Genomic DNA, 16545 nt, shown 5'->3' with positions numbered 1-16545 from the left:
ATATGAATGCCAATAATAATCATCATCATCAGTCTATTTTATGTCCACTGCAGGATGGAGGCCTCTCCTTGCGATCTCCAATTATCCCTGTCCTGTGCCAACCGATTCCAACTTGCGCGCGCGCATTTCCTAATTTCATCACCCCACCTTGTCTTCTGCCGTCCTCGACCACCGCATCCCTTCTCTTGGTACCCATTCTGTAACCCCAATAGTCCACCGGTTATCTGACATGCCCATTAGATGGCCTGCCCAGCTCCATTTTGTTTTCTTATAGCCAATTAGAATATCAACTATACGCGTTTGCTCTCTGATCCAAAGCGCTCTCTTTCGGTCTCCTAACGTTATGCCTAGCATTCTTCGTTTCAGCGCTCTTTGTGCGCTCCTTAACTTGTTTTCAAGCTCCTTTGTGAGTCTCAAAATCTCTGCCCACATGTCAGCACCGGTAAAATGCAATAATACCTTCCTTTTGAATGATAATGGTAAGCTTACAGTAAGCAGCTGACAATGTCTACCGTATGCGCTCCAACCCATTTTTATTCTTCTCTAAATTTCCTTCTGCTGATCAGGGTTCCCTGTTATTAATTCACCTAGGTAAAAGCACTCCTTCACATACTCTAGAGGCTGACTGGCGATCCTGAACTCTTGTTCCCTTGCCAGCTATTGATCATTATCTTTGTCTTCTGCATATTAATCTTGAACCCCACTCTTACATTCTCTCATTTAAGGTCCTCAATCATATGTTCTAACTCGTCTGCAGTGTTGCTGAATAGAACCATATCATCTGCAAAGCGAAAGTTGCTGTGTTATTCGCCGTCGATCCTTACTCCTAAGTCTTCCCAGTTTAATAGCTTGAATACTTCTTCCAATCACGCAATGAATAGCATTGGGGAGACTGTGTCTCCTTGTATGACCGCATTCTTTGTAGGTAACTTCCTACTTTTCTTGTGTAGAATTAAAGTAGCTGTGAAATGTCTGTAGATATTTTCCAGGATAGTTATGTAAGTGGTCTGTACTCCTTCATTACGTAATGCCTATATGACTGCTGGTATATCTACAGAATCAAATGTGTTTTCGTAATATCTGAAAACCGTATAGAGAGGCTCATTGTGCTCTGCGGATTTATCGATTACCTTTATAATGACCTGGATGTGATTTATGTTAGAGAAGAGTAACCCTTTCTGAAGCCAGCCTGTTCCCTTGGTTGAGTGAAGTCCAGAGTTGCCCTTACTCTATGAAAAATTATCTTGCTCAGTATATTATGTGATCCTTGGAGTAAGCTAATGGTTCTATATTTTTTCAATTCTTTAACGTCGCCCTTTTTGTGGATTAGCATAATCTTTGCATTCTTCCCGTTTTCTGGGAACCTTCAAGTTAATCGACACTTCACATAGAGAGCCACCAGTTTTCCAACCATTAGGTCTCCTCCATCTTCGAATAAAATCGAGTGTTTGTCCATCTTCTGCTGCCGCTTTTCACCGTTTCACATCTTGCAAGGCCCTTCTGACATCGTCACTAGTTATAGGAGGAGTCTCTGCACCGTGTTTCTTACTGCTTCTAATGGAGGTATCGTGGCTCCTCTGGGTACTGTACAGGTGAGTATAGATTTGTTCCGCTGCTTTACTATACCTTCGAGATGGTCCATGATATTACCCTGCTTATCCTTCAGTGCATAAATCTTGGTTTGTCTTATGCTAAGTTTTATTCTCACTAATTTCAGGCTGCAGCCTTTTTTTACAGCTTCTTGAGTTATTCTCACGTTATAATTTTGAATATCCCAAATTTTCGCCTTCTTGATCAGTTTTGATAGTTCCACGAATTCTATCCGATCTCGAGTTGGACACTTTCATTTTTTGTCATTTGTTTATTAAGTCCTTAATTACTTGGGAGAGCTTGGGAGAGCTTGCCTACTGGTTGCACTGGTGCCTTGCCTCTCACTTCAATAGCTGCCTCTGAAGCCAGCCTAATTAGGGTTACATCCGTTACCTCTATGCCATCTACATCTCTCTGTTCTAAGGCTGCATATTTGTTTAGAAGTGCCAGCCTGATTTTGCCTGCTTTTACTCTTACTGCGTCTAAGTGGGCGTGTTAGTTCTTGACCAATTTCACTCTTTCTTTCTTCAAATTCAGGTGAATCCTAGCTTTCACTAACATTTGATCACTGCTTTTTACCCTACCTAATTTTTCTACATTCTGCACTATGCTGGCATCTGGAGAAAGTATGAAATCAATTTCATTTCTTGTTTGGAAATTAGGGCTTTTCCAGGTCCACTTTGTGTTCCTACAGTTCCTGAAAAAGGTGTTCATTATTCACAGCTTATTTCTTTCAGCAAATTCTACCAACAACTACCGTTCCCAGAGTGGACGCCGTAGTTAGCAATTGCTTGTTCACCAGCCAGTTTTTCCACACTTTTGCATTAAAGTCACCCATTGCTAAGTGTACTGAGTTTGAACTTTCCTCATCCCTAATTCAACATCTTCATAAAGCTAATCTACTTCATCATTATCGTGAGTCGAAGCTGTAGCATCGGCTTGTACTACGTTTATTATACAGCTCTTAATAGGTTTGATTACGACTACTGCTACCCTCTCATTAATGCTGTCGCATTCGTCAATGGATGAGGAACCCTACCCCGTATTGCTTCTTATCTGGGAGAACTCTCTAATAGAGGACATGGCTTATTAGAGAGCATTGTATAAGCCTCACCAATTCGTCTAATCTCACTAAGTTCAATTATATCTCAAAACACTGTCTCATATTTCCTCAAAGAGTCCTGCTAAGCTAGCCTCACTCGGCAGACTTCGTTCGTTAAAGGTAGCGAGGGTCAGTTTCCATTGGCGGCCTGTCCGGGTCCAGAGATTCTTAGCACCCTCTGCTGCATTACAGGCCTGACCGCCACCTTGGTCAGGTGTTCCGCAGCTGCTGGAGTATGAGAGGCATGGGTTAATTGTAGGAATCATGAAGGAGGTAGTGGCCGAACACTGCACCAGGTAGGTTAATTCATGTTCTGGTGAGGGAGTGTCCTTGTTGAAGGTTAGTGCGCCTTCCTAATTTGGTTGCACCTGGATTATTAAAGCCCCATTCACTCTCGGCGTGTTTTGCTGGTGTTAGGCGCCACTGAAAGCCCCAAAATTTTGTTCACTGGAGGAGCTGAAATTCCAGCTCACCATTCTCGGATTAAAGAAAGAAAAAAAAACATTTTCAGACGAGAATTGGAACTTCCGACTATGGCGACGAGGCATCCGACATAGCTCTGTCGGATAATCCCGTATGCGGCTAGGTTACCTTATTGCGCAAAAGCCTCGCCCAGAAGGCCTTACATGCTTAAAAGATCCGTTTATTTATCCGCCGTCGGCAAATGTGCACAATATAGTGCTAATTTTCAGTGGTCCTCTTATCGTGGTTCCGCAATCTCACGTACTCATGCGGCCATGAACGCTTCTGGGTGCACGATATATTTTCGGTGAATATGAACAGCACTTCTCTGAAAAAAAGCCTCTATGAGAAAAAGGAAGAAAAAGGTTTCAGCGTTTACCAAGAAGCCCAGAGTCGTGTGTACGCGGAGATGGCCCCGTCCGCTTATTGACGTGTCTGCCTGTTTCAGGCCGTCGTTTGCAGATCTACCAAAACTTTCGCTTCCGAATAAATAATAAGAGTGGCGAGACGGGCCGCCAAAGCAATGTCGTTCTTAGCCACACGTAAGGCAGATGACCGAATTTGTATTCTAAACTTGAAGTATTCGCCCACTCATCATTACTACCAGTTGGAGTCGAGCGTCTTATTAGACCAGCCAAAAAGACTACTTGCCAAAGAGGCGCAATTTCACAATGTCGCCACGTGAAGATAGGGTGTTGCGGCTAGCAAAGGGACCTGTAGTACTTCGTTAGCGATTGAGAAGCAATTTCGAACTAAAGAATGTCTATTTTCATAATTATTTCAAAAATTAATGCTTTCGTGCTGTTTGCGGAGTCATCAAATCATCTTAATAACCTTGCATTTGTCTCGTGTGATCTCGATCACATCACATTAGTAAGCCTGAGTGCCGAGATAGCGTGACATTCCAAGGAGTTCCGTTCATCTTTGCGGATGTTATGGTTATATTAATTTTTTTTCCTTTCCAGCTTCAAGCGGAGCATACATTCTTGAATGACAACAAAGACGTGTTCGCCGCTCTCACCATTTTGCCTCCTGTGAGTCCGTGACGATGTAGTGAAACATGTCACTTTTTTGTATTTTTCAGCATATGCAGGTTCAGAAGTTTTAATGTATAAAGCCGGAACGCATTTCAGTAAGCGTTAACGGAGCATATGTAAATCACATGTGTGTAGGCTCTCCACCGAGTCTAAAGACAACGAAAGCTGAAAGGCGAGAGTTTTCTTTGGTTATTACCTTGTATCTATACAACAGAATAGGCAGCTACGTTCGACGGGAACTGGCGTATTTACATGTGTTTTTTAAGTATATTAAACTTCAGCCTTAGCGAAAAACTCGAAAGAATAAAAATGAATGCTTACTTCTTGTGTGTTAGCTAATCGTGGGCTACAATGTGTAAAAATGTCCGCTACGTTGAAATTGGAACAGAACAAACATTTCGCAAATTGTAAAATCATACATTTATATTTTTATATGAGCTGTTTGTCAAACTCTATACCTAGTCCATAACGATCGACTAGACGGCCATCACGAACAGCGACCGGCTGGCGTTTTACCTAACTCGCAATATTTTTCGTATGACAGCATCACGATCGGAAGTATTTCTTTAGAGCCCGCTTAACCTGGCCCTCGTATTGCAAGATGAGAGCGAGGTGAACAAGTATGATGACTTTATTAAAAGTGCGGCCGCAGCAAATATTGCAGCGAATGGTAAAGGGGCAGATGAGAGTACCATCCAGTTTTTGTTCGCCAAACTAAAAATTATGTCACCATTCATTCGCATCAAATGGTTTTTATTTCTCCCATTCTACATTCCCATGACTTCTCACACAATGCAATAATGAATGAATTTCTTGAACACTACATTGAAGGGGCTTCAAAGTTTCTCTAAAAAGCGTGCGGTGAGGTTTAAGATTTGTTTAAAAATCAATCAACAATTTTCCTAAATTGGCTGTGGAGGTTTAGTACTGGTCTATATCACTGCTGATAAACCGGTGTCTTTTGTTTTTAGTGAGCACTATTCGGTTCCATGTCCTCCGGAGTTTCTCGGGGGGTTAACCCCCCTCCCGCGAAGCCACAGCCTCTCCCCCCCACCCCTTATCGTGTCAGTACCAGAGTTTATACACCCATACCATTTGTGGTTTATTTTTACTTGCCTCGACCTTTTCACTTAAACTTTCATTGTCCCTAATAGTTTACTGTATCATTCTTGGTGCGGACGCGCACAGATTTTAATTCATACTTTGCTTTATTTCTGCAAGTCTTGACAACAGGAGAACAAGGGAATTAGAAGTACCAGTGGCGGCTGCCTCAACCGCATTTTCTCCCTTCAACATTGTTTTAAATTTCCACTGTAAACACCAGGCACATACACAATATATTTAAATATATAAACAGGGCAAAGCTTATTATATTTTTAAAAAGGAGGAGGTAGCCAATTAACAATTATTTCTAAACGTATGGATACTTTATGCCTAGAGAATGAATATATTCCTGTATGATCACCTCGCTTCAAAATGCTTTGCGAACTTTCTTGACCATCAAGAAAAACATGTAGAGTTTAGTGACCCTTTCGGCAGAGACAGTTTTCAACGGCGTGCAAAATGCACATGAATGTTATGTGTCTGATTATCGCTTCTCTTTCCAGCAAGCACAGCTAACGACTCATTAAAGAACAATGCTAATAATTTACCAAATTTATTAGGGATGGAAACATCCTTTCTTGTATGCAGAGGTCGGAATTATACACAGGGTGTCTCAGCTATCATGCACCAAGATTTAAAAAAGAAAGCAATGCGTTACTCGAAGAAAACCTACTGTATATTGTTTCCAGTATAGTGGAGTAGCTGTCACTAATATTTTGTTACTGAGATTTAATTAGGTAAATGTAATTAATTATATAACTCGAGACGTACTATTATAATTATCAGTGTGTCATTGAGGCACTTGTAGGCACAACTGCGGTATTTTCACCGACCTACTAACTGCTTACTAATTTTTTCCGACTGATAAATAAACCCTGGAAAATATGGCGAATGCCTCCTGACTGCGTTTCCACCCGCTTCATAAAGCAGCGCCTTCGAAAAGGCGCCTTCTGAGCCAGAACGGAATGATGGAGGAGGAATGAACTTTTCTTGTAAGAAACAGCGAGAAAGTGTTCTTTCTTCGCCCTAGGTGGGCGGCTCTCTAAGTCATGAAAGCTGTTGGCTAATTCCGGGGCCTGAGCCTAGTCCACCAGACTTCGCTTATCTTCCAGGCTCTGTGCCTTTAACATTGCCTCCAACGTTTCTTCGATCACTTGTAGCGGTTCTGAGGCATCATCTTGACTGTTTTTCTCGCGGTGCGGGCACACCAACATATGTAGGAGCGTGTCTGGTACATCACAATAGCGGCATAGGTAAGAGAATTTGGTGGAGTGCATTCGGTGCATGATAATTCCATGTACAGTACATACGTATTCGTTTGTAGTCTGCGGAGGAAGGTGGGATCTTCCTTGCTTAATTTTGGATGTGGTAGACGATATTGTCTTCTTCCACTCGGTAATGTTGCAATATTACGGCGTAGTTGATGGGAATATCCTCCACCTTCGTCGCTTTCCGGAGACCGTGCGGCAGGAAATCGCGGCTGGTATGCTTTCGGGCGACAGCACGTGCTGCTTCGTTTCCTGCCAGGTGGTCGTGGCCTGGGGTCCATGTGACGTAGGTTTCGGGTAGTTCTTGGCGTCTTGTTATTTTTTTCAGAATCTTCACTGCTGCGGCAGAAATTCGGCCTTTTCGTAGGTGTCTACATGCCGTTTGCGAGTCGCTCAAGATTGCTGTCTTTGCATGTGGCGATGCCGAGGACGATGGCCACTTCCTCCGCCGTTTATGGATTAGTGGCCGGTATGGTTGGAGCGATTAGCTCCTTCCCTTGGTTGTTGGTCACGGTAGTTGCGTATGCTCTTCTACCTGGGTATTTTGCCGCATGCTCATATCTCGTGTTGCGGTTCTTTGAGTATTTCTTGCTAAGCGCTCTAACTCTTCCTTGTCTTCAGTCCTTGTGGCATGTTGCATGCATGTTGCGAGGTATTGGAGCAACTAAGATAGAGTCACGAAGTGGCGGCAATCGGGCTTTCGCGTCTGAGTCTGCTATGAAGTTTTCGCTGTATGCGAGTTTGCGAAGTACTGCTCTACCTGTTTGAGTCAAGGCGTTCCAGCTGGCTGGCTCTGCGCGCTTCGCTTATTTCTTCCCAGTTGTTATGGAGGCCAAGTTTGAGGAGTGTCGTCGTTGAAGTCGTACTGGGGAGTCCTAGTGCGCTGTTGATGGCTTTTCTGATGAAGATGTTGAGTTTTTCAATTTCAGCTTTCTTGAAGAGTAGATACGCGTTGCCATATGTGACCCAGCTTATAAGCACTGCTTGGATTAATTGGACCTTTTCTTGCTCTTTAGATCCTCTTCTTTGAGTGTTTATACGCCCAGTGTGATGGGGGACTTGTTGTTAGGGTCTTCTAAAGCTTCGGAAGTGTAGCTGCGCCAGAACGGTTTTTATGTATTGTGAGGCCAAGGACGCGGAGGGAGCCAACTTGAGGGATATCGATTTCATTGAGTCGGGCGTTGGGAGCTGGAACGACGTAGGCTGGTGGTTTTCCCCGGGTCCTTGCCTTGAGTATAAGTAGCTCGCATTTAACGGGGGCGCACTGGAGACCGCTCTTTGAGCGGTACTGTTCTATCTGATTGATTGCCTCTTGGAGGGTAGTTTGCTGTTGGCCGGTTGTGGGCGCTTTTCTCCGTAACGTTATATCGTCGGCGTATATTGCATGGCTTAAATCTTCGATGCCACCGAGTGGTTGTGGGAGCTTAATCATGGCGAGATTGAACAGCAAAGGTGAAAGGACTGATCCTTGTGGAGTTCCTTTGTTGGGCATTTCGAACTTGTCCCTTCGGATGTTGCCGATACCCACCGTAGCCGCGCGATCCTTGAGAAAGTCGTGTACGTAATGGTAGGTCCGGATTCCGCAGTATGTGTCTTGGAGATTTTGTAGGATTGCTTCATGCTTCAGATTATCGGAGGCTCCTTTTACATCTATTGTTAAAATAGGGAACTTTTTGTGGCGTTCTAGGTGGTCCAAGAGGTCTTCCTTGAGCTGTAAGAGTATATCTTGTGCTGAGAGGAGCTGTCGCAAGCCAAACATGGTGTCGGGCATGAGTCCTGAGTCTTCGCGGTACGTGGCTAGGCGATCGTGAACCATGTGTTCGAGAAGCTTTACAGAGCAGGAAGTAAGGGAGATGGGCCGTAGGTTGCTGATTTGTAGTGGCTTGTTGTGTTTTGGGATCATAATGACTTATACGTGCTTCCATTCTGCCGGCAGCACACCTTTTTCCCAGTAGTTAATCATTTAGTCGAGGAGTCCATTTAGGGCCTTGTCTGGGAGGCTTCGTAGGATCTTGTTTGTCACCTTGTCATTGCCTGGCGATGTGTTACGGGTCAATTTAGCAAGGGCGGCATGGAGTTCAGCAAGCGGGAAAGGGCTGTCGAGGGTGAGACTTGGTTCGCCTTTGTACGGTCGGGGATCGGTAACCTTGGGGGCATTGTTTCCGTCAAATTTCGCTTGATTTCTTCCAGAATTTATTTCTCAGTTCCAGGATGGGAATTAATGATTTTCTTGAGGTCATTCCTTTGCTGGGTCTTCGTTCTGGTGGTAGCTAGGTCTTATTCGTGCTGAGTGTGCTTGAAGTTGGTCGCGCAGCTTATGCCAGTTCTGCCTGCTGAGTTGATATCCGTATTCTTCTGCTTGCTTTGTTATCTGAGCGATCCGTCTCTGCAGATTGCGCTTAAGTTTAATCTTTTTCCGCCGCCTCAGTAGTCCTCTTCTGGCACCCCAAAGATATAGGAGATGAGAGTCTACGGCCGCCGTGTCCTTCGTGAGTTGGATGACTTTAGTGTGCTTCTCCACCATCTTGACCGCTTCGGTGAGCCACTCTTCAATATTTTGGGTGTTTTTTCTATTTCAGGTTCTCGGAAGGCCTTCTAATCCGTCAGCCTTGCCGTTCCGGTTCTACTCGGCTTCTTATGGCGTAGGATTTCAAGCTGAAGGATGTGGTGGTCGCTGCTGAGATTTTCTTCCAGTCGGGTCCATTGCGCCTTGTATATTCCTGTTGTAAAGGTGAGGTTGAGATTTGTATCCCTGGACACACTGTCGCCTATTCGAGTCGTTAGTTTAGGATCATTTCAGAGAGTGAGGTGATTCTGTTGCGCCGAATCGTGCACTCGCGCTCCTTTCTTGGTCGTGCACTGGGAACCTCATGCTATGTGGGGGCATTAAAATCCACATTATTGCGAGTTTATGGCCTTTAGATAGTCTTCTGATTGCATGATGACGTTTACAAAGTCGGATAACGGATCCCTGGGTGGGCTATATAAGCATAGTATGTATAGTCTTTGGTGTGTCTTCTTCTCAGGTAGCAGCTCCACTTGGGTGTGTTCCACGGTTGTTCCCTGAATTGTGTGATCTTACGTGGTGAGATTTTTCTTCGTCAAGATGGCTGTTCTCCGAGATCCGGTGTGTGTATAACATCCCTGTATGTGCAGATTGGTGTGATAAGTTTCTTGGATAGCGATGATATCTCGTTGTTCCAGTTTGGTCAGTTCTTGGAGGTTTGTTCTTTTGGTTCGGATAGAGCGACAGTTCCATTGCCACAGCTTCATAGGGAGTTGTGGTAATCTCTTCTTGGTATTACTCGCCATCTTGTTCGATATCGTTTTCTTCGCACGGGGCCATGAATTCCGGTCTGGCTGCATTGTGGAGGTCTTTACGTGCTTTCTTGCGAGCCGTGTCGGTGTTGTTGAGTAGCTTTTCTACTGTGGCTTTCGTTACGTGGTTCTGCTTGGCATAGGACATGAAGTTGATGAGGTCTTGGAGGGTAGCATGGACAGGAGCCAGCTGTGCGGTGATGTGTTGGTGGAGCTGTTATGTTATCTTCTGGCAAAAGTGGTCATGACCTCCTGTATCTGCTTCCGCACCTCCATTGTTACGATTTCCTTGATTCTTGCTTCCGTAAGGGGCGGTGGGATGTTTGGCATTCCTTGATGTTTCGAGGCTTGATTGGCGGTGTTTTGTTACTTGCACCTTTGTGTGAGCTTGTCAATGAGGGCTTGCTGATTTCGGAGTTGTGCTCGCAGGTCTCGTTCGGTTTCCGCGGGTTCTCGTGCTCGTGTGTTTCCTCCTGCAGCGTCTCCATACGGGACTCGCTCTTGTGGGTTGTGTGTACGGGATGCAGACCATGATGTTGACCGGTGTCCAACGTTTGCTTGACCACTTGTTGATTTGGAGTCACTTCTGGATCTGCGTGGACTGTATAGTGAGGTACTGGAAGTCTGAGTCTGAATTTGAGTTCCATTTGCGTTGCTGCTCTTGGATCTTGTTTCCCCGTTGCAGTCTGATCTTGTACGGTGGTGGATTTGGTTTCAGTATATGTCGGCACCCCTTCCCTGCTGTCTCATGGGGTTGACAGATTTTACAACTGCGTTCGCAGTCATATTCTTCCGGTTGAGTTTCCATCCCGCACATGCAGCAGAAATTGATAAATGGGCTTCGGGCAGATATTTTGCCGGTGCCCTAGTTCTCCGAAGGTTCTGGAGTATTGCACGGATTTCCTGTATGGTTTGCAGCGGTAGTCACAGCATTTTTATATGTTGTTGTATGGGACGTGCGGTCCGTCAAAGTAGATGAGTGCTGTTTACAATCTTCCCAGCAAGCGTGCTGCGGGAACCGTGTATCTTGCGGATACTAGTAGCCCCTGTAGTAGTTTTCTTCGCTCGTGCCTGGCGGGATGTTGTAGATTACGCCTTTGCTGATGTCCTCTGGTGTCCTGACATGTGTTTTAACTTCGTAAATGGATCCTCCAAGCTGGATGCTGGTGATCTTTAAGAGTGTGTCATACGCTTTGTCTTTGTTTGGTGTACTTGCGAATAATATATGCTGGGCATGTTGCACTTGAATGCGGATGTTGTCATAGAAGTCTTTTTGGGACAACTTGCTAGCTCGGCCGATGGCATGTGTCACTGCCACCAATGTCCATTTGGAGAGTTGTAATCCCACCTTAGGTTTGTAGATGATCTTCGTGTCGTCCACTGGCAAAGGCGGAAGTCTCGGTTTTCTATAATGTGGCATGTTTCCCGCAATATGTATTGTTGCTCCGGCTTGCTGCGTTCGTAGTTGGTCTGCTTCCTCGGCTGCGGGTTTTGTACGCACCTGAGTCATCTTGCTTCTCCTCTCCCATGTGTGCCATTTTTCCTGGATGTTTTTCGCCTTTCCGCTGCTCTCGTCATACGTCCACTCCGCTTCCAGTTGTTGCTGCTCTTATATCGTCTCCATCTCCATTTCAATGCTGTTGTTTTCCTGGTTCAGTTCTCGTGCACTTCTTTCGGCGTCGGATGCGTCAGTCATCGGTACTAAGCGGCACCGAGTCGCTCTCGAAGAGAGCGAGCGCGGCTCACGAGCCACGGGACACGTTCCGCGGGTCACGGGTCACCGTGTTCGGCAGGCCGCTTAGCCTTGTACGGTTAGCTCCGCTAGCGTGGCGTGAAAATTTCAAACAGCAAAAAATGACGGTAATTCTACGTTCCGCTCATAAACTTGATATCCTCCGGTACCATTTCCGTGCCGATTCCGTCGATGTGACAGTTTTCGATTAATAAAAGCAGGTGTCCGGAAAATTGCCGATAAATGCAGGAGCCCATGCGAAGTGCGTCATCATTGCTTAGACCCCCGGGGCTTTTCTGAAATGAAGGAAATAAAGAAAAAAAATAACCGCCCAAGCAATCTATGCAGATGGTTAACCAGCAAAGCTGAAACGTGCGGCCCCGGTGTTTATCACTGGGTTAATTCCGACGGTTCATTAAACGACGGCTTGGTAGGCTGCCGGATCCTCTGTACGCAGTTGCTGCTTGCGCTCGGCTGCACGACTCTGTTCTCGTTCCCGGGCTGCAGTATCGGGATGGCTTTCTTTAAGTCTTGGTACATGATACTTAGGGCACCCTCTATAATTCACTCAGTAACCGAAATTAGGCCACGCCGCATTCACTCCAATTCAGAATTAACAGCAGCTATGCGCAGGAGCGCTTATACTCGGACTCACAGAAAAAGAAACAAGTCACAAAGAGGCTGCAGTATCGTCGGGAAGGCGAAGCAGTATTGCTGATAGCGAAGTATACGACGATTACACGAAATAAGATTACGCCACCGATAGACGCCAGATTCTTGGTGGTGGGAGCGGACTATAAATATATATATATATATATATATATATATATATATATATATATATACGGCGTTAGGAAAGCTAGTAGGACCCCAGCCCCCCTCGGACAAATGAAAACTTTCCGCCTATGGTTCCACGCAATTAAATATACCGTAACGAGACGAAAGCGTTGTCATGCATTAGAGCCCTCAATGGGTGCGTGGAAATTTGTGCACCAATACCCCGATTCTATCAAGCAGAGTAGTATATGTGATCATAGCCATCTTATTTTACCAAGTATCTAGATTATCAGCTATGGAGCTACTCTTTTTGTTTGAGAATTTTGTTCAATCACTGTCATTGAAAGATGCCCGCGGCAAGAGACATGTGTCAGTATGAAAAAGGCCTGGTTCTTTGGCATTCCTGTGAAATGCGCAGTCGGGACACTCAATTTTACAGAACTTGCCAGTGGAGCCGACAGCGATGTCCAGTACACTGACGGCGGAGCAACTTTATTATGTCTACTACGGCCTGGTAAGTGTATGTTGCCCTTGCTACGAATCTAAATGTGACACCTATATTTTTGGCAGAGTTCTCATGCAATGGTCAAGATTTCTACATAAAATATATTAATATTTATTGTGAGCTGCTGGGCGACTGTTGAGAAGGCGTAATGCCATAAGGAAACCGGAACAAGAAAGCACTGATGAGGGGTGGTTCAGTTACGCTTACAATATAATACATTATTTTATACACCCCGAAATTTCATGCTTGAGGAGAATAAAGCCAAAGGAGTTTCGTAATATTTTAAATGCTACATTTCCACCATATCAAGCACTTTTGTGGATTCACAACCACACGCTAAATTTGTGTGTGTGTGTCAATGACTATATAATGTAGGCTTAACAACATATGGCGAGCGTATGTTGGACTCCTCCAACATATTTCGCACACAATCAACCAAATTGCAAGCCACAGCATCGTCTTCCGCGCTATGTACAGACTGTCATCATTGCTTTTCTCACCATCTCATTTTCTCAGGTCGAGCGGCTCAAGTTGCGAGCCACTGGACGTGCCTTCAAGATACCACTGTTACTAGTGCTACTCAACATTGGCCCATAATGTACCCCCAGAAGCGTTCAATCACATGCACATAAGAAGGCTTTGGAGCTGAAGAATAACAGAAATACCAGGTTTTACTGTCAGTTAAAGACGGCCGCCAATGTCACCTCACGAGCGTTCCAGTCACAAGTTCATCAGAGTCGTTTACAGCCCAAGAATCTGATAAAAAACTGTTGTTAGTGCTTGCTCACAACAGAATCTAATTCACCCTTGGAGTGTATTAGTCAGAGGCACCGGAGGGCACTTACAAGACCGTCACCAAACACACGAAAAATGAAATTCCCCGATTATTACGATACTCCATGCGAAATTAGAACGTAGCTATATACGTGTTTTCGTTTCCCGTGTGAACATTTTACATTATGATTCTACTGGTACATCGGTTACACTAGGTAGAAAACGACGTGAGTAGCGCAGCTGGCGAGCACACTTTCTCACGTGCAGCACAATTCAAAAGGAGCCAAGTATGGTGCGCCTGCTTCGCTAATCGGTAGATCGCGATAGGCAGCGTGTGGGTGACGCGTGGGCGCAATTCACAGTAGCCGCCATGCAGCTTAGGCAATGTTTTGTTAACGTATAGACGACGGGCGTTACTCTGGCGCGATATCGTAGCCGTGGTCACCGCACAGCCCATCTTGCGCGGCGCTACGCTCTTCCACTCTCGATTTCGTTCCAACAACGACGGGAGCGGCCCTTCGGCGCGGGGAAATAATGCCACCGGTGTCAGCGGCGACAACCCCCAAGGGAGCGTCGCATCAGCCTTACTGCTCGCCATCCCCACTTACAGAAGCAGTGATAGCCGTCACACACGTTGGTACCGCGGACTGACCTCAGCAGCTGACGCCGCGGCGATCGTTGCCCTCCCCACTTCATGCCACCCTCGGAAACGCTGACGAGCTCGCTCACGCGGCTGCCGTGGCCGCAGGCAACTGAACGCTCGCGCAGCTCGTTTTTTTTTACTTTAATCCCCCACTTTCCGCCTCACTGTATTCTCCTCTTGCACTTTCCTCCTTGTGCTCTCTTCTTTCATCTGCCGCGTGCGCCTTCATCTTTCGCTATGCTCGCAGGAACGAGCGTCCAAGAGCTGCGCTCTGACAATTCCGCATTGAAATTAAATGCGTTGCTTGTATAGTTCTTGTGAGGGCTCATTCCTTCAAGGAGCTATTTTTCTGATCAATAAAGCAGTAATTTTTGGGAAAGCGTGAGAGTCGTCATTGTGTCACTACTGCAGGGACGGTGCGTGTGGATGCGGAGTGAGCACCTGCGCACCACCATTGAGAGCAGGTTCTTCAGCCCTCCCCGTTACAGGTGAGCCCTCGCACAATGTAGGAAAAAGTGCGACACTTCCCTGCTAGAACTCAGTCGCAGTTTAACAACGAGAATGAGTTTGACGTAGTAGTTCTGCGGAAACCCGCAAGGTGGAGAGCAGTAATTCATAAAGAGAAAGTCAAACATCCACCCGTTTGTAGCAATTGCTACAAAGGAAACTCATACGGCTTCCTCGAAAGAAAAGCCTCAGTGTTGAAGAAAAATTCGTCCTTGTCCGGGACTCAAACCCGAGACCACCGCCTTTCCGGGGCAGCCGCTCTACCATCTGAGCTAACCAGGCGGCTAGCAGATGGCAGGGCGAAGTCGAATTTGTCGACAACACGAAGCAAAGGCAACAGTTTGACGTAGTAGTTCTGCGGAAACCCGCAAGGTGGAGAGAAGTAATAGTGTCGGTTAGCTCAGATGGTGGAGCGGCTGCCCCGGAAAGGCGGTGGTTCCGGGTTCGAGCCCCGGACCAGGACGAAATTTTCTTCAACACTGAGGCTTTTCTTTTGAGGAACCCGTATGGGTTTCCTTTGTAGCAATTGCTACAAACGGGTGGATGTTTGACTCTCTTTATCAATTACTTCTCTCCACCTTGCGGGTTTCCGCAGAACTACTACGTCAAACTCTTGCCTTTGCTTCGTGTTGTCGACAAATTCGACTTCGCCCTGCCATCTGCTAGCCGCATGGTTAGCTCAGATGGTAAAGCGGCTGCGCGGAAAGGCGGTGGTCCGGGGTTCGAGTCCCGGACCAGGACGAATTTTTCTTCAACACTGAGGCTTTTCTTTCGAGGAACCCGTATGGGTTTCCTTTGTAGCAATTGCTACAAACGGGTGGATGTTTGACTTTCTCTTTGTCAATTACTTCTCTCCACCTTGCGGGTTTCCGCAGAACTACTACGTCAAACTCTTGCCTTTGCTTCGTGTTGTCGACAAATTCGACTTCGCCCTGCTATCTGCTAGCCGCCTGGTTAGCTCAGATGGTAGAGCGGCTGCCCCGGAAAGGCGGTGGTCCCGGGTTCGAGTCCCGGAACAGAACGAATTTTTCTTCAACACTGAGGCTTTTCTTTCGAGGAACCCGCATGGGTTTCCTTTGTAGCAATTGCTACAAACGGGTGGATGTTTGACTTTCTCTTTATCAACGAGAATGAGTCTTTATCATCAGGCTTCTACAAATTAATGCCAACTGCGTGCTCTGGAGGCTCTTGCAGGTTTCTTCGGAGCGAGATATTGTACAATTTATTGTAACGAATATCAAGAGCAGCGCCAATTTTGTCATTTGGCTGCTTTCCCTGTCAGTGCAAGATATAAGCATGTATTGCTACCGCATGAGTAATGACGCCGCATTCTGCTTCTAGGCCGGAGGTCGCGGTATTGATTCGCTGCGTAGGTGGCCTAGTTTTGTATGGGGGCGTAATGTAAAAAACCCGTGTGTACTATGCTGTTTCTGCAGGCTAAATACCTGTAAATGCTGTCCCAGCCCCTTCCTTATCCCGCGAATTTTGTTGGAGATTGCAGAACAGCTCGTGTGGCAAAAGTGAGCAGTGAACACCGCGCCCGTGCATGATTGAAGCCGGACTGGTTATTTCGTGAGTTAAGCTTCTCGGAATGCATGTTTGAAGAAAGAAGGCAGCCCAAGCGGTGGGTGTCGTCGCAGTGATATATTGTTCGTTTATAATTACGAATAGCATGAAAGGTATTATGTCTTAAATAAAAGGATTCTTCATTATATGGCGGCTCGAA

At 45.9% G+C, this 16545-nt stretch overlaps 1 protein-coding gene across 1 annotated transcript in view; it reads left to right on the top strand.

Annotated features, from left to right (window-relative positions):
* Positions 1 to 16545, top strand: part of LOC142566588 (uncharacterized) — a 610758-nt gene that overhangs the window by 563699 nt on the left and 30514 nt on the right. Inside the window, exons 11-13 of the mRNA XM_075677426.1 lie at positions 4120 to 4188; positions 12830 to 12904; positions 14724 to 14800. Coding sequence (XP_075533541.1) covers positions 4120 to 4188; positions 12830 to 12904; positions 14724 to 14800 — 221 coding nt within the window. The remainder of the gene's footprint in view (positions 1 to 4119; positions 4189 to 12829; positions 12905 to 14723; positions 14801 to 16545) is intronic.

Source organism: Dermacentor variabilis, unplaced genomic scaffold (assembly GCF_050947875.1).
Source record: "Dermacentor variabilis isolate Ectoservices unplaced genomic scaffold, ASM5094787v1 scaffold_13, whole genome shotgun sequence".
NCBI lineage: Eukaryota > Metazoa > Arthropoda > Arachnida > Ixodida > Ixodidae > Dermacentor > Dermacentor variabilis.
The sequence above is the reverse complement of the archived record's forward strand: the minus strand, read 5'-3'. Positions and strand labels throughout refer to the sequence as shown.